We start from the raw sequence: 17442 nt of genomic DNA, 5'->3' as shown, positions 1-17442 counted from the left end.
GGGCTCCAGGGAGAGCACGGCCAGGGTGCCCAAGGAGACGAGGAGGAGGCTCCTCATGCTTCATGACCCCTCCTGCTCGTTAGGGTTTATCAACATCATTTAAGATCAGCCTTGTGCTGTGGGTTCCTGGCGTGCCGTGGATAACACTGTGCCGGGGTCAGCCCAGGCATGAGGGGCGGGGACTAGGCTGGAAAGGGGAGGGGCTTGCAGAGGGCCGGGCTTTTCCAGGGGATTAGGGTTCAGAACAGAGGTTTGGAGAGAGAAAGGGTTCAGAGTCAGGCACAGGCGGGCAGACCGGACCCCAAGCAGGGCTGGCCTTCCAGACAGGAAAGAGGGTTGCAGAGACACAGGAGGCCAATTGAGAGTGGCAGAGGAGAAAAGAGTTTCATGGGAGGATGGGGCTTGGAGAGAGATGAGGGAGGGAAAACGGGGGCCGCCATGCATCCTCAGCTTCCGGGGGACTTTGGAGAGGGTCGAGGCTCAGTGGGAGCTGGAGGTTGGTGAAGAGGACCCAGCTCAGGGAACCTGCGTGGTGAAGTGGGGGACTTGGAGGGAGGGAGGGAAGGCTGGAGTTTTCTCCATGGGGAGGAACTCATGGGGACTGTTATGGGGATGGAAGATCAGCTGGGGTCAAGCATACCGTGAGAGTGAGGATGTGGTGGGGTAGTGGAGGCGGCTGAGGCTGGGAGGACAGGCATTGGTCAGGAAAAATGATTCACAGGGAACAAAGTATCCTCAGGGGACCAGGCTCAGAAGGGCTGGTAGGGATCACAGAGAGGCTGTGGGCAGGTGAGTAAACCAGCCTCCAAGGGAGACAAGTGTCCTTAGTAGCCAGGACCTCAGCACAGGACCAGAGCTCGGAACGGGACACTTTGCCCTGCGAGCAGATGGAGCATGCCCTGGGGTCTGTGCAGGAGAGGCCACATTCTCCCAGACTCTGGGAGTGAACTGGAGTGGGGCCCCGGCTGGGTGAAGTCAGACTCCAGGAAAGGGGGCAGGAGCTCCGATGGGCCGGAGTGGGCTCAGCCAGGAAGGAACAGAGTAGGGGGTACTGAAACTTACCGGAAGGCCTGGACTTGGTGGGCTAAGGAGGGAAGGGACTGGAGGGTGGTCTTGGGGGCCTTGGGGACTTGGTTAGGGACAGGATGGGGCAGAGACGGGCAGTCAGGTAGGGGCCCTCCTGGGGCTCAGGGGACTGGAGCTTCGTCAGGAGCGGACTGAGCTGCTGGAACTGAGAGTCAACAGGCCAGAAGGGCAGGACCCAGGGGCGGGGGTCCCTGGAGGCAGCAGGGCCCAGGCGCTGGGGTGGAGCGCCATGGGGAGAGTGGGAAGAGGAAGAGGGTCTCTCTTGGGGAGGCAGATGGGGAGGGTTCCGGGAGCGTCCAGTCTTCCACGGGGCTGGGGGCTCCGCGAGAGGGATGGGGCCGGGTGGGGTGGGGAGGAAGGCGCAGTGGGTCCGGGGAGATGGAGGTGGCGCGGGCACCCTGGTCGGGGGCTGTAGGGGTCCCATCCCTGCGGGACCTTGCAACTCCCCAGGGTCGCGGCTTCCGAGGCCCCCACCCTCCTGGCAGGAGGAGGCGGAGGCGGGGAGGTGGCTGTGCCCGCCGCCGCCGCCGCCGCCGCCGCCGTGAGTCAGGCTCTGGGCTGCAGCCGCGCGGCCGGTCTGGCGCTGCGGAGGGAGCGCAGGCGGCGGGGGAGGCAGCGGCGCCGCCGCCGAGCCCCGCGCGCTCCCCACCCCCTCAAGGTTGGGCAGCTGGGAGGCGGATCAGTGGACAGACAGCGGCCCGCAGGACGGCAGAAGGACGCGCGCACCGAGGCTCAGGGGGTCCGGCCGCGCGCCGAGGAGTCTCTTGTAGGTGAGGAGGCGCCGTCCGGGCGGCTGCGGCAGACCCGGGTCGGGCTGGGGGCCGCAGAGCCTCGGCCGCAGACCCCCCGGCGAGCGCCGCACGGGAGCTGGGAACGCGGGGTGGCGCAGAGCGCGAGCGACTTGGTGCCTCGTTGGAGAAGTGTTATTGTGCGTCTGTGCACAATAACAGCCTGTTATTGTGCGTCTATGTATGGCCCGGGAGTGCGTGGCTCCGGGCAAGTGTGCGCGCTTGGGGTTCCCGGGTTGGAGGTGGGGGGCGGTGCGCACGAGTTGGAGACCCCGCACCTGTGCCGGTTCTTGGTGCTCGTGGCTGAGCCTGCATCGCCTTGTGTGGGGAGTTGTTTACTCGTCAATGGCTCTGAGCGCGCCCGCGGGTGCGCCCCGGGGTCTGGAGAGCCCGCGGTGGAGCCCGTGGCGGTGCCCGTGGCGGTATCGGGTGTCCGCGGGCGCCGTGGGCAGGTGCTTTGGCCGCTCTGCTAGCTCTGCCGGTTAGCGGCTGAGGCAGCGTCGCTGTGGGTCCGGCGCCCCGTGTGTGCGGGGTTGTTTGGGGTGCTGGGGCACTCTGTGTTTTGCAACAGTGTCAGTCTCAGCGTTGGTGTGCTTCGGGGCGGGGGTGCTGTTGTGTGTGTCAGTGGGTGAGTGTTTATGCGCAGATGGCAAAGTGATGAAAGCCCCAGGTCCCTGCCAAGGCTGCTGCAAAGGGCTTTGGCATCGTCCGTGGCCGCCGAGGCCCGGGGCGGGTGGGGGAGGCAGGTGGCAGGCTGGCAGCTGGCGGCCCCCGCAGGGATTTCCGTCTCCACTGGGGCTGTTCTCGGAGCTGCTGGGCGTGAAGGTGGGTGCTGGCCGGTGGGCCGGGCCCAGCTCGCTCTCACTTTCTCCTCTCCAGGCCCAGGGCCCCGGCCAGTGCCCAGCCCCGCTGGGAGCCCCGGCCAGCACCACGGACGGCGCCCAGGAAGCCCGAGTCCCCCTGGACGGGGCCTTCTGGATCCCGAGGCCCCCGGCAGGTTCGCCCAAGGGCTGCTTCGCTTGCGTGTCCAAGCCCCCTGCCCTGCAGGCTCCAGCGGCCCCTGCCCCTGAGCCCTCGGCCTCTCCCCCGATGGCGCCCACACTGTTCCCCATGGAGTCCAAGAGCAGCAAGACCGACAGCGTGCGAGCTGCCGGCGCGCCCCCCGCCTGCAAGCACCTAGCCGAGAAGAAGACGATGACCAACCCCACGACCGTCATCGAGGTCTACCCGGACACCACCGAGGTGAACGACTATTACCTGTGGTCCATCTTCAACTTCGTCTACCTCAACTTCTGCTGCCTGGGCTTCATCGCCTTGGCCTACTCCCTCAAAGTGAGCCCGGGCGGTGGCAGGGGGCAAGGGCGGGCTAGAGAGGTGGTGCCGGCAGGACCGTCCCTGGCTGGCGGCGCTCGGCCCCTCTCCCTTTCGGGGGAGCACACGGGTAGAACAGGTGCAGTTGAGGGGCCAAGGGATCAAAGGACAGTGAGGGGTCCTGATGGTGGGTCCCAGAGAGGTCGGGGTACTGGCTAGGTCTGGGCGGGCAGGGGTCTGCCCTTCCCTCTCCTGAGCCATCAGGGCCTGGCTTTCTGCTCAGCCAGCTCAGCGGAACCTGCAGGAGGGGCTGGGAGCGGGGATTGGAGGGGGGGGGGGGTTGCTCAGGCTCAGGGGACATGGGACGTAGACCTGGGCAGCAGCCACTTCTCCGTGTACAGGGATGGGTCCAGCGTGGGGCTGAAGAGGGCTTGGAATCCTACCCCTATGGAAAGGAAGAGGGGCCACCTACTTATCCAGCTCCTCACCCGGAGCCCAAGGGCAGGTGCTTACACAGCTCTGCCAAGCCCTGCGTGGAGACCAGACCTGGGTGGCCAGGGCAGCCCAGGGAAGAGGGGTGTAAACAGGTCCTGCCCCTCCCCAGCTCAGGGCTGCGAGAAGAGCTGGCTGGTAGCAGAGCAGGTGCTGGGCAGACATGACCCTGTCCCCCTGAGGGCAAGGTGGAGCAGCAGGGACGGAGATGGTGGGAGGGAGGCTGTGATGGGCTCACAGTGAGAGGGGCAGCCGTGTGTCAATGTGTCTGGTGCTGGAGCCCTTCCGGGGGAAGGGAGCGTGAGGGCGAGGGCAGGCCCCGGTGCCCTCCTCCCCACCCCGACGCACCGGAAGGAAGGGCTTGGCTCACGTTTAGCCTCATCATCACATTTCCCCAGCCCAGACTTGAGTGGCCAAGGCCAGATGTACTCCACCAATGCAGCTGCCCTGCCGGGTTGGGGAGAAGACAGGGGATGCAGGGAGAGAAGAGGCTGGGCAGAGGCTGGCTGGGAGGAAGGACGCCTGGCCAGCTTCGCCTCTGCTCCATCCTTGAGCTCGAGCCCCACCCCGCCCGGCATCGCAACTGCCGTCGGCGTTCCCCTCCTGCTCCTGACTCATCATCATTGCCAACCCCGGCGTTGCCCACTGGCACGGGCACCTTCAACCTCGGGCCTGCGGATCCATCCCTGGGCTCTGACACAGGGGCCTGTGTGTGAGCCAGCACGTGCCAGTGTATCTGTGTACTCACGTGTAATTGCATAAGTGGGCATGTACTGTGAGTGTAACTATGTGTGCATGTGAATGCATTGTATGCATGAGTGTGTACATATATTTTTGTGTGTGTGCATGTGTGTGCATGTGTATGTGTGTAGGCATGAGTGTATTTGCATGTGTGTACATGTGAATGCATATGTGTGCATGTGTGTGTAATTACGAGTGGCCATGGTGTGTGTAAATGTGTGTGCACGTGTGTGAGGGTGTGTGTGCATGTGTGGTGTATGTACCTGTGTGCATGTGTGTGTAATAGCATGCATGTGCATGGTGTGTGTAAATTGTGCACAATGTGTGAGAGTATGTGCATGTGTGCTGTATGTACCTGAGTGTGTGCACGTGTGTAATCACACGTGTGTGTGCATGGCACATGTAAATGTGCGTGCACAAGTATGTGAGGGTATGTGCCTGTGTGCCGTCTGTATGTACCTGAGTGTGCACGTGTGTAATCACATGTGAGTGTGCATAGCACGTATAAATGTGTGTGCACAAGTGTGAGGGTGTGTGCATGTGTGCTGTGTGTATGTACCTGAGTGTGTGTGCATGTGTGTGTAATCGCACGAGTGTGCATGGCACGTGTAAATGTGTGTACACAAGTGTGTGAGGGTGTGTGCCTGTGTGTTGTCTGTACCTGCATGTGCATGTGTGTAATCACACGTGTGTGGTTCATGTAAATGTGTGTGCACAAGTGTGTGAGTGTGTGCATGTGTGATGTATGTATCTGAGTGTGCATGCGTGTGTGATCACACGTGAGTGTGTATGGTACGTGTAAATGTGTGTGCACAAGTGTGTGAGAGTGTGTGTGGTAGTGAGTATATGTTCTTGCGTGCGTGTGTGTGTGTGTGTGTGTGTGTGTGTGTGTGTGTGTGTGTAGAAGCAACAAAGGAAAAGGGCCCCTGGAATTGGGGGTCATGCCTCCGACCAGCTCCAGCTGTGGCTCCCCAGACCAATCCTGAGCAGAAAGCTCCAGTGTTGGGGGGCTGAAGCTGCAGCTGGTGGAGCTCTGCCTCCCCTCTCTCTGTGCCCTGCCAACAGCCTGCGGACATGGGTCTGGCTGCCTGGGCTCCCGTCCGGAAGCTGTCCCTCCTCCCGCTTGGCTCAGGCTGTGGCTGGCCGGCTGGCATGGGGCAGGCCCATCTGGCTCAGGTTGTAGGTAGGTCAGGGATTTCTGGATGGTGCTGGGTTTCTGCAGGGGTTGGGGGTGGTGTGAGGTTGGCCCTTCTGAGGGTCAGGGACGGCTCATTACACCTCCTCCCAAGCCTGCTCCTTCTGTGTCCTTCCTGCGGTGGTCGGGGGCAGCCAGGGCAGAGAGGCTTTGGGGCATACCTGGGAGTGGGTGCAAGGTGAGCTGTCTCCATCCTGGGCAGAAGGGAGGACGGAACTGGCTGGCTGTGGACCCCACGCCTGGGAATGCATCCATCCGGTCACCCAGCTGCAGGTCTCCTGACCTGCACCCTACACCAAGGACGCGGGGTGGCCCTGGGGTCAGAAGGTCTTGGCTAAAATCCGAGCTCTTGGGACAGACAAGACATCTTGCCTCACTGAGCCCCTGTTCCCTCATCTGTTCACAAAACAAATAGAAACAAAACAACATTCAAACCAGCACACGTGAGCAGGGCGGAGGCCCGCATGCAGTGGTATGAACTAGACAGTGTGTCCTTGCCTGCCCCCACGTGTCCATCCACCCGTCCAGCCATCCATCCACCCCCCACCCACATGGGCCAATTCAACTCAACGCAGGCTGGATCTGCAGCGCAGAGATTGAAGCCTTATTTTGCACAGCCTGGTGTCCGGGGAAGGCAGAGATACAAAAAGTCAATTCTCCATTCATGCCGCCTCCACACGCTGCCTCCTGAGGGCCACCGGCTCCCGCGGTCAGCTGGATGATGGCCAAACGTCTCATCTCAGCATCCAAGCCGCCTTTTTAACCCTTCTGGCCTCAGCGGTTCCCCGCCCCGGTCACTCGGCAAATGTGATGTGAGCGATGTGCACATCCTCGGCCTGGAGAGCTTTTGTGAGATCTGGGTCTCTCTTCTGCAAAGCCTCCAGAGACAGTCCTGCCCCAGCCACATCTGCTCACCCCAGCCAATCTGTGCCCAACGCAGAGCTGGCCAACAGATGGGTCAGGACATGTTGGTCTAATGGGTGGGTGGACAGAGGACACATGGTGAGACGGAAGAAGCACCACAGTGTTTCAGAAAAGGAATACTTCATTCCCAGTTTGGGGTGAGGCTGGAAAACTTCTAGGAGGAGGCAGCAATTTCACTGGGCCTTGAAGCTTGGTGAGGGGAAAGGTGTTTCAGGCGGGGAAAATGGCATAAACTAAGACACGTAGGTGGGGCAGTCTAGGGGGTCGGCAAGGCCCCTGTCCTCAATGGGAGATGGAAGACATTCCTGGAAGAGTGCCTGAGGCAGTGCGGTGAGGGGCTTGAAAACCTCGTGAGGGGCTGGGCTCTCATCTGTAGGAGACATGGAAAGAGAAGGATATGATCAGGGCCATGAAATCTGCAACCAGTGTAGGGGAAGGAGACAAGACAAGCCTCGAGGCAGAAGGTTCAAGTCCCAGTGTGGTGGTCCAGGTGGGAGAGCTTGTGAGCTGGGGATGGGGGTGGGAGAGGAGGAACAGGTGTGGCTAGGACACAGCAGCTGCTAGATGTGAGCCCAGGAGGCTGTGAGACCTTCCAGTGACAGGGCGGTCAGAAAGAACAGGTTAGGTGGGTGGGTTCTGCGTTGGGTTTTGGATGTACACACTCACCCACTCACTCCTTTCTGAATATCAGCATCACATATTTATCTTTCCCATCCTCCATCCATCTATCATTCATCCATCTTCCATCCATCCATTCTCCATCTGTCCATCCATCCATATGCATCCATCCATCCATCCTCCATTCAGCCATCCTCCATCTGTCCTTCATCTATCCATCCACCCTCCATCCATCCGTCTATCCATCTTCCATCCATTCATCCATCCATCCTCCATCTGTCCATCCTCCATCCATCCATCCATCCATCCATCTTCCATTTGTCCATCCTCCATCTGTCCATCCATCCATATCCATCCATCTATTCATCCTCCATCCATCTATCCATCCATCCTCCATCCATCCTCCATCCATCCATCCATCCGCCCTCCATCCATCCTTCATCCATCCATCCATCCACCCTCCATCCATCCATCCATCCGCCCTCCATCCATCCTTCATCCATCCATCCATCCACCCTCCATCCATCCATTTATCTTTCATCCATCCATCCATCCATCTGTCCATCCATCCATCCATCCTCCATCTGTCCATCCTCCATCCATCTATCCATCCATCCTCCATCCATCTATCCATCCTCCATCTGTCCATCCATCCATCCATCATCTGTCCATCCTCCCTCCGTCCATCCATCCAAACTTATATTCAATCCATCCTCCCACATTCCCTTCAACCCCTCCAAATAGCCACCCAACCTTCCATCCACCTGTGTTCACACATGATCATTCAGGCTCCCCTCCCTGCCCTGCTCTCCCATCCTGTCCCCACCAACCTTATGCTTCAACCCACTAAACTATTCATCTAGTCTCACTTTCTCAGTAATTGCCCACTTTCCTTCCAAGCCCCACCTGTCAATAGACCCAATCATCCCTCCATCCTGTGACCTCATGTGGCAACACATCTATTCACCCTTCAAGACATCCACCTGCCCTTCCTCCTGCTGCTCCCCTAGCTGAGTCACACTCACCCATTCACTGAGTGCCCCCTTCATACTCAGCGTGCCTCAGCTCACCCCAGCTGTCAGCTCAATCCAGCCACTGTCACTGTCTCTATTCCCTCCCTCCTCATCCACCCTGTCTCTAACCGCTCATGCATAAATTTCTCACGTTCTTCTTTTCCCTTTCATTTTTTTCTTTTCCTTTCTTTTGCCCCACTTTTCGGCCATGCATTCTCCCCTTCTATCCCCTTCATTCTTTCTACCATCCGCCTACGTGCTTTACTGATATAGCTAGTCATTCAGCCGTAAAATGTCCATTCTCTCTTGTTTCCTCTCAGGCATGTGTCCACCCACCCCACCACTCATCTCGTTGACCATCTGACCTTCCAGGCACATCCATCCCATCTTTCCTTCCTTGGCTTTATTCAGGTATCCCATTCACGCGCCTCCAAGTTGAGTGGCATGAGCCTGTCCAGCCTGCTCTAACGAATTATCATAGATTAGTTGGTTTATAAACACTGGGTATTTACTTCTCACTGTTCCGGAGGCTGGAAGTCTGAGATCAGGGTGCCAGCATAGTCAGGTTCTGATCAGGACCCTCTTCTGGGTTGCAGGCTGTCAACTTCTGTGTCCTCATTTGCCAGTAGGGCCGAGGGCCTCTCTGGGGCCCCTTTTATAAGGGTGCCAATCCCACGCATGACCTAATCCTCTCAAGAGCCCCACCTCCTACCATCACTTTAGGGGTTAGGATTTCCATACGGGAATTTGGGGGACATGAACAGTCAAACCATAACATTGCCCTTTCATCCACTTATATGTCATCCCTTCCTTGTGTTTCCTCTCCCCTGTTCCTCCAGTGACCTGTTCCATCCATCTCTATAGCCAGAGCCAGTTCCTCTCTGTACCCACATCTGCCCACCCCTGCTCTTTTTCCTTCACACATTCACCCATCTGTCATCCATCAATATTCACAGTCATAGAAGAACTGCCTGGCCACCTAGCCCTCAATTCATCATCAGAATGTCCTTCCATTTTCCTTCCTTCCTTGCTTTGATGGACTCACCCAACTCCCAGCCATCAGCCTGTTCTCTCTCCCGCTCTCCTCCTCCCTCTCCTCTACCCACCCAGCACCATCCATCGCCCCTGCCCCCACATGGCTGCCTCATCCTCTATGTCCCACCTCTGCTTGTACTTTTCAGCCCATTCCACCATCTAGCACCCTAGTGCCCCTCTGCCTTCCCTGCTTCTTGGCCCACTCTTCTCGGGCCCGTTTCCTAATTGCGTTTGACTCCCTAACCTTCTGACACTGCAGGGCTCCAGGGCTCAGCTCTCCATCCTCTCCTTCCTTCATGTTCACTCCCTTGGTGCCCTATCCAGTCCCATGGTTTTAGTATTAGGCCATTCTTGCACAGCTGTAAAGAAATACCTGAGAGAGAGTAATTTATAAGAAAAGAGGTTTAATTGGCTCATGGTTCGGCAGGCTGTACAGGCAGCATGGTGCTGGTATCTGCTTCTGGGGAAGCCTCAGGAGGCTTCCAGTCATGGTGGAGGGCAAAGTGGGAGCAGGCATCTCACATGGCGAGAGTGGGAGCAAGGGAGAGATAAAGGGGAGACACCTCACAAGGGAGGAATAAGGGGGAGGCACCTCACACGTTTAAGCAACCAGCTCTCAGGAATTCACTCACTATGGTGAGGACAGCATCAAGCCATGAGATCTACACACATGAGCCAAACACCTCCCACCAGGCCCTCTCCACCACTGGGGATCGCTGCAACATAGATTTGGCGGGGACATGTGTTCAAACTATATCAGTTTTAAATACCATCTTTTTGCCAACGCTTCTCAAATTTATATCTCTGCCCTAGACCTCATCTCTGAACTCCAGACTCACACAAATTGCTATGCCAAATATCTGCTATATATCTAAAGGGCGTTCCTACCTTGACATGTCAGAAATTGAACTGCTAAACGAGTCTTCCTTTTGCAGCCTTCTACAACTCCCTGTTCAGTTGATCAAACCCCAAAAACCTTGAGATCATGTCAAGTTCCATGCTTTTTATCACACTCTACACCTGATCCCAGCAAACACCATCAGCTTCACCTTCCACGCATGTCCAGGAGCTGGTCAGGTCTCACTACCTTCACCACTGCTGCCCTGGTCCAAGCCACCCTCACCCTCCCCTGGACCATTCAATCCACCTCTCTCTGAGTTCAAGCGATTCTCCTGCCTCAGCCTCTTGAGTAGCTGGGATTACAGGTGCACACTACCACACCTGGCTAATTTTTGTATTTTTAGTAGAGACAGGGTTTCACCATGTTGGTCAGGCTGATCTCGAACTTCTGACCTCGTGATCTGCCTGCCTTGGCCTCCCAAAGTGCTGGGATTACAGGCGTGAGCCACCATGCCTGGCCCCTACCATCTGTTCTTAGCACAGCGGCCAGCACTGCGTCGTTCACATATGTCATCACGTTCATCTTTCCGGCTCTACATGACTAAAAAGCACCCACAGAGCCTGCACCGTGCTCCTGGATGGTCTCCTCTGACCGTATGTCCTCCCCTTCTCTCTCTGTGATCTGCTGCCCCTACTCTGCACCTAGTCCTCAGAAGCACCAGGCCCTGCACAGACAGCTCTATGCTCCCAGGACATGCCTCCCTGCAGATGAACACATGGCCGAGTCTGTCACATTCTTCTGATCTTTCCTCAAATATCTCCCACCCCACAAGGTCTTCCCTGGCCACCGAGCTAGACTTGCACCTCCTACAGCACTCTCTGTTCCCCTGAGCCTCTTCAGGTTTCTTTTTAGCACACTGAGCACATTACATGTTTTACTTATTTATTGTGTTTATTTTCTGTATCTTCTCCCTACAATGTAAGCTGCGTGAGGACAGAGACTCTGTTTTATTCCTTGTGATATACGCAGGACCTAGAATAGCAACTACTCAGAGCAGACACTAAGTAAATATTGATTGATGATTGATTGATTAATGCATCTGTCTACCCATCTACCATCCAGTGGTCTACACTACACCAACAACCCTCCTTCCTTTCTATTATCCACCAATCTTAGCCATCCAAAACACATCATAAATTCATTTATCTACCTGTTCCACCCATTCAGCATATGGATCTGTCCCAGCCATCCAGCATCCATTACTATATCCAGCCATGGACCTGCTCCAGCCATCCAGCGTGCATTCAGAAACCCATCTGTGCACCTGCCCTTCCAGTCTGGCATCCGTTCCTATATTCCTGTAACCACCTGTCCATTCATTCAAACCACGTGAAGTTCCATTCTTTTTTTTTTAGACGGAGTCTCACTCTGTCACCCAGGCTGGAGTGCAGTGGCACGATCTCAGCTCACTGCAACCTCCGCCCTCCGAGTTCAAGCGATTCTCCTGCCTCAGCCTCCCGAGTAGCTGGAATTACAGGCGCCTGCCCCTGCTAATTTTTTTGTATTTTTAGTAGAGACAGGGTTTCACCATCTTGGCCAGGCTGGTCTTGAACTCCTGACCTCATGATCCACCCGCCTCAGCCTCCCAAAGTGCTGGGATTACAGGCGTGAGCCACCATGCCTGGCCTCCATTCTTTTTATCACACTGCAAGCCTGATCCCAGCAAACACTGTCAGCTCCACCTTCAACACATGTCCAGAAGTTGGCTAGGTCTCATCACCTTCTCTGCCGCTGCCCTGGTCCAAGCCATCATGAACACATGAGCACACATTCTCGTGTATTCACCTATTTGCTTGTCCTGCCCACTGAACATGCTCTTACATATCCACACATCACCTCCCATCCAGCAGCCGTTCACTTACCCACTTACCCAGATGCCCCACCCATGTGGCATACACTTGCATATCCATCTGTCCACTTGGACATACGTTCATATGTTCATCTATGCACCTGTTACCCCACCCAGCATATACAGACGGTCCCCATCTTATGATGGTTCGACGTATGCTTTTTCAGCTTCACAATGGCGGGAAAGCCATAGGCACCCAGTACACTCCTCAGCTTACCGGGCTTGTGAAAAACGCATCATACGAAAATGTGTATGAAACTTTTAACTTATGACACTTTAAACTTATGATGGGTTTATTGGACTGTAGCCCCATTGTACATCAAGAAGCACTGTATTCATAAATTCAGCTCTCTGCCTGTCCCACTCACCCAACGTACATTCTTATATCCATCCAGCCCTCCTCCCCACCCAGCACAAGTTTCTACATCCATTTCTCTGTCCCGTACACCCAGTCTCCATCCGTATGACCCCTCAGCTTCATCCACCCACCTTCCCGATCATTAGATCACTCCCCCGCCCTCCTCTTCCCTATCTTCTTTAGCTGTGGCCGCCATTTTCTATGCACCCAATACCCCGGCTGCCTCAGCCTCCTGCCCTCTGCTCCATCCGCTTTTGACACCCAGTGTTTCATCCTCCCTCTGCCACGTTATTCCTCACTCCAAGTATCCAACAAAGAAATCAAGACCGAAAGGTTTTTTTAGGAATTCAGAGTTATCTTGATATAAGAAAATCAATAAATATAATCTACCATATTAATGAATTAGAGAAGGAAACAATAGTTTATCTTGTGGAAATTCTAACGCAATCATAGACCTCTAATGATAAGAAGAGCATTATCCTTCCTGGTACCTTGAGGTCAAGAATGAGACTCAGCTGCTTGTCCTCATTGCTGCTGTCTGGAATCGCTCTGGAATCTTCTTTGCCTCCATGAGAGGAGCTTACTTTGGCCCAGGCACTGTGGTGGAGTTTCACATCCATCAATTTATTAAGCCTTTCCCACAACCCTGGGAGGCAGCGCTGTTGTCATCTTCATGTTACAGATGAGGAAATGAGGAGCAGAAGAGTAAGTTATTAGCTGGCCTAAGGCTGTACAGTCTATGACCCGCAGAATCAGGATTGAAATCCAGTCAGTGTTTCTGCATCTGTGCTTTAACCTCTATGCTGTGCTGTCTAGGAGTAGACTGCAAGGAGGAAATAGAACTACTAGTATTTGCTGTAGATATGATTTATTATTAAGAACACATGGTCAGTTAGTACAATATGATAGTTTAGCTGGATACAAAATCAGTTAGACATGCAATTTTAAAATATACTTTTACATTATAATAAAAACAATAAATAGACTAAGACTAAGTCTAACAAAAGATGTAATAGCTCTTTCTGGAGAAAGTTATACAACTTTATTTTAGCAAAGGCATCAAATAAGACCTCAATAAGTGGGTGACACATTCAGTCCTTATAAAGGAATACAAATTTCATTGCAGATGTCAGTTTCCTCCAAAACCACTAGCATAAGAACCTGATAAGAGCATAGACTTTCTTCCTGCCTCGTTCCTTACCCTGATTCCTCAATACCTGCTTCTTCCCATCTTCAATCTGTCCATTTTGATAGCACGTTCTGTACAATTTATCTTCCAAGTCACCTACTTGCCCATTTGCCCTTGTTCCCTCCCTTCCCTTCCCTCTCCAACTTTTTTTCCAGCTCCACTCCATTGACTCCACTCCATCCATTCCATCCATCCACTCTATCCGTTCCATTCACTCCACTCCATCCACTCTATCCATTCCATTGACTCCACTCCATCCATTCCATCCACTCCACTCCATCCATTCCACCCACTCCACTCCATCCATTCCACCCACTCCACTCCATCCATTCCACCCACTGCACTCCATCCATTCCACCCACTCCACTCCATCCATTCCACCCACTCCACTCCATCCATTTCACCCACTTCACTCCATCCATTCCACCCACTTCACTCCATTCATTCCATCCACTTCACTGCATTCACTCCATCCATTCCATCCACTCCACTCCATCCACTCCACTCTATTTCACTTCACTGCATTTGCTCCACTTCATTCCATTCCATTCCACTCCACTGAATTGCGTTCTGGCTTTCCCTTCCCCACTCCCTCTATCTTCTTTTTTCTCTCCTCTCCCTTTGTTCTTTCCAGTATTCTGCCTCCTCCATCCATCCACCCACAGGCCAATCCATTTATGCTTCCATTCTCCCACTCAATTACACACCCATCACCCTGACCACACATCTATCCCCTGTCCGTCCACTCTTCCCACCTGGGTCTCCTGTCCATCTGCCTAACCTGCACACTGAGGGATCCAGGCATTAGTCAGCCCCAGTATCTATCTGCCCACCTTCCTTCTTTCAGCCCAGCTCCAATCTACTAAGGCAAAGACTTTTTGCCCCTTCCTCTCTTCCTCTCTTTCCATTCTCCTTCCCTTCCTCATCCTAGAACTTGGTTTCTTCTTACAGCAAACACGCACATATTTGTGGATGTGATAGAAGGAAAGAGTGCTGAGGAGGGGAGGGCCCTATAATTCATTCTGAATGAAGGTTGCTTCTTGGAAATGAGTCCAGCTCAGTCCACTGCCTCCCCAAGACTTCCTGAGTGCCAGCCCACTCCTTTTGCCTTAATATTCCTCCCCAAAGGCCCTGGAGACTGCTATCTCTCCTGCCAATGCACGACGCTCATCCTCAAGGCATCCCAGTTAATTTTAAACGAGGCAGAACCAATCAAATTTGGAGACAGTTGTGTCGCCCCATCCTCCAATTATATCCTCTCTGAGGCCAACTTCTTTTATTTTAATCATTTAAAACTTGCAAAAAAGAAAAAACAAGGAATTTCTTTATATCCTTCACCCAGTTGCCCCAATTTTTTTAACATTTTATCATATTTGCTTTTCTCTCTCTCTATAAATACATCTCACCTACTTTATAAAGCAGTTGAGGGTTGAGAGGTTTCAGACATGACGCCCCCGTGCCCCTAAGTTCATCCGTGTACAGTGCCCCAGGGCAGAGACATGTTCCTCTAGAACCATCGTTCATTCGTCAGCTCTCGGAAACAAAGCACTGGTACTGTGCTGAGCACTGTGGCACCGGCTCTGCTGGGCTCCTGGATGCTCCATGGCCCTGCTCCCTGGCTGACTGCCCATTTCCTGTCCTCCTCCCGGCTTCAGGTGCGAGACAAGAAGCTTCTCAATGACCTGAATGGAGCCGTGGAGGATGCAAAGACGGCCCGGCTGTTCAACATCACCAGTTCTGCCCTGGCAGCCTCCTGCATCATCCTCGTCTTCATCTTCCTGCGGTACCCCCTCACCGACTACTAAGGCCCGCCAGGCACGGCTGCTGGCGGAGACAAGCACTGAGACATGTTTATTCTCATGGTCCCTGAAACGCAGGATCCCATGAGGTTGGGGCAGGGCAGGGCTTCTTGTCCTGGGGCCCCCTTGAGCTGTGAACTGGGCAGCAAGGCCATCAGAAGCTGGGTACAGCAAGGGGGCACTGAGCTTGGCCCTCAGTCCACCCCCTCCACCTCCTGGGCTCCGCCCTGCCTGTGTCTGGAGCCTGGGGGCTTCTCCCCTCGCTGCTGCACCCTGGCTTCCAGCGTCTGTGTCCCTGCCCTCACGTGCCCCTTCCCAGGCTCCTGGGGCCCCTTGGACCTGACACCTAGCAGGAAGGGCTTATGCAAAATTGTCCCAGGTTGGGAGGACTCACTCTGTGCTCCCTGACCCTGCCTCCTCCACGATGTGACCCCGCTCAGAGCCCTTGTGTCTGTGAACTTTCAATGAAATACCCATGCAGCTCCAGCCCAGCCTTCTACTTTGTGTCCCTGGCAGGGCCTGGAGAAGTCTGGAGGCTTTGCAAGCCTCCCTCAGGAATTGCCTGGTGGTCAGGGCCCCTGGTGCTGTGTCCCAACAGACTGCAGGAGACGGTCTGCTCCATCACAGCTGTGCCAGACAGTGAATGGGAGGGTGGGCATTTGGTGGAGGTACCCCAAACTCGAGTCGCTTAGAGGGTCAGGCAGCCTCCTGGGGGGACGGAAGGGGGTGGGGCACAGCCTCAGCTGCCTGCATTGGCCAAATCAGAGCAAAGGAAACCACAAATTCACTCAGAAGGAAGCAGCAGGCAGAGACGATAGACTCCTGGCTAACCCCTGTCCCTCCTGGAGGGCTCTGGGACCCGGACAGGCCCCTTTACCTCTCTCGTGCCCATCTCCTTAGCTGTAAAATAGGAAAATGGCCTTTCGCTTCTATAATCACTGTGAAAATGAACTGAAGATGCCGTTCAAAGGCCGAGGCCAGTGCTCTGACGGCCCATGGCATGTGCAGTCCACAATGTGGGAGGCAGGATGCAGGGATGGGCTCTGTCCCCTTGGAACTCAGGCACAGTCATGGGGTGCCGGTCAGCCCTGAAGACAAGCTGATGAGGGTGCACTAGGAAAAGTGCAGGGCATCGGCGAGGCACACGAAGGAGGTGGGGAGGTGAAGATGGAGAAGAAGCCGAGGCAGTGGCCGTGGGTGTGGAGCCTCGTGCCGTGGGTGCCCAGCTGGTCTGGGAAACCGCAAGAAATCCCGCAGCTCAGGTGCACAGTGGGAAGGACTTGCTATTCCGTGGGAAGGCAGGTGAACCTTCCCAGGGAAGGGGCATGGCCGTGCGCCTCATGTTTTGGGAAGCTCGTGCACTCTGGGGTAGTGAGGCCAGCTTGGAGGGGAGCCCAGTGGACAGAGGTGGATGCAAGTGGAGGGAGCTGAGCCTGGGCTGGGGCTGGCGGCAGAGGGCTGGACAGCAGGGTGCCTGTGTGGCAGCTGTGCAGCCAGTGGGGTTGACTGGTTTGGAAGGTAAGGTGGGGGAGAAGCCCGGAGGATTCCTGTCCCTCGACTTGGACAGCCCAGTGGAGAGGGCTGTGTACCAAGAGCAGGAAACCAGGGAGAAGAAGATGTTGACTTTAAGACACCAAGCAGAGAAGGGAAGAGCCTTCTGGGCTGGAGACGTGGGGTGCCTCAGAAGGAAGGACCTTGAGCTAGCAGCAGATGGGACAGACGCAGGGGACAGGGCACAGCCGTGGCAGGAGTGCAGCGAGCAAGATTCTGGTCACAGTCCTGACCCAGAAACCTGCAGAGGAAGGGAGGGTGGCCAGCACCTGCCCATGGGCCTGGGGTGCAGCCCAGGCGGAGGTGGAGGGGGTGCTCAGGGAAGAGGGGAGGGGAGTGTGTGACCTCAAAATGGGAGGGCTTGGGGGTCAGAGTCAAGAGAGGGGACAGGGTGGGGACCATGTGGGACTGTTGAGCACTGACCCTTGAACCCAGGCAGTGGTGGGATGGGAGGGCAGGAGGCGGCGGGCTGCGAGGCTGATGCGGGGCTGCACGGAGCTGTCATTGAGCCTCTTGGAGGATGGTGGGAGAAGTGCCAGCGGCGGCTGAAAGCCTTGCCGAGCCTGTGGGCAGCCTGGTTGTGGGCACTTCG

The 17442-nt window shown here is 55.4% G+C and overlaps 1 protein-coding gene across 2 annotated transcripts; it reads left to right on the top strand.

Annotated features, from left to right (window-relative positions):
- Positions 1-198: 198 nt before the first annotated feature.
- IFITM10 (interferon induced transmembrane protein 10) lies at positions 199-15785 on the top strand. Of its 2 annotated transcripts, none has more exons than XM_055355146.2 (3): positions 199-496; positions 2754-3206; positions 15156-15785. In XM_055355146.2, exons 1-3 carry the CDS (start codon positions 413-415, stop codon positions 15303-15305), a joined length of 687 nt encoding a protein of 228 aa, XP_055211121.1. In that variant the 5' UTR covers positions 199-412; the 3' UTR covers positions 15306-15785. The 2 variants fall into 2 exon arrangements, with proteins under 2 accessions (XP_055211121.1, XP_055211120.1); XM_055355145.2 differs by having other exon boundaries at positions 212-1856.
- The last annotated feature ends 1657 nt before the right edge of the window (positions 15786-17442 follow it).

Source organism: Gorilla gorilla, chromosome 9 (genome assembly GCF_029281585.2).
Source record: "Gorilla gorilla gorilla isolate KB3781 chromosome 9, NHGRI_mGorGor1-v2.1_pri, whole genome shotgun sequence".
Taxonomy (NCBI): domain Eukaryota; kingdom Metazoa; phylum Chordata; class Mammalia; order Primates; family Hominidae; genus Gorilla; species Gorilla gorilla.
This window is presented reverse-complemented; position numbering and strand designations above follow the sequence as displayed.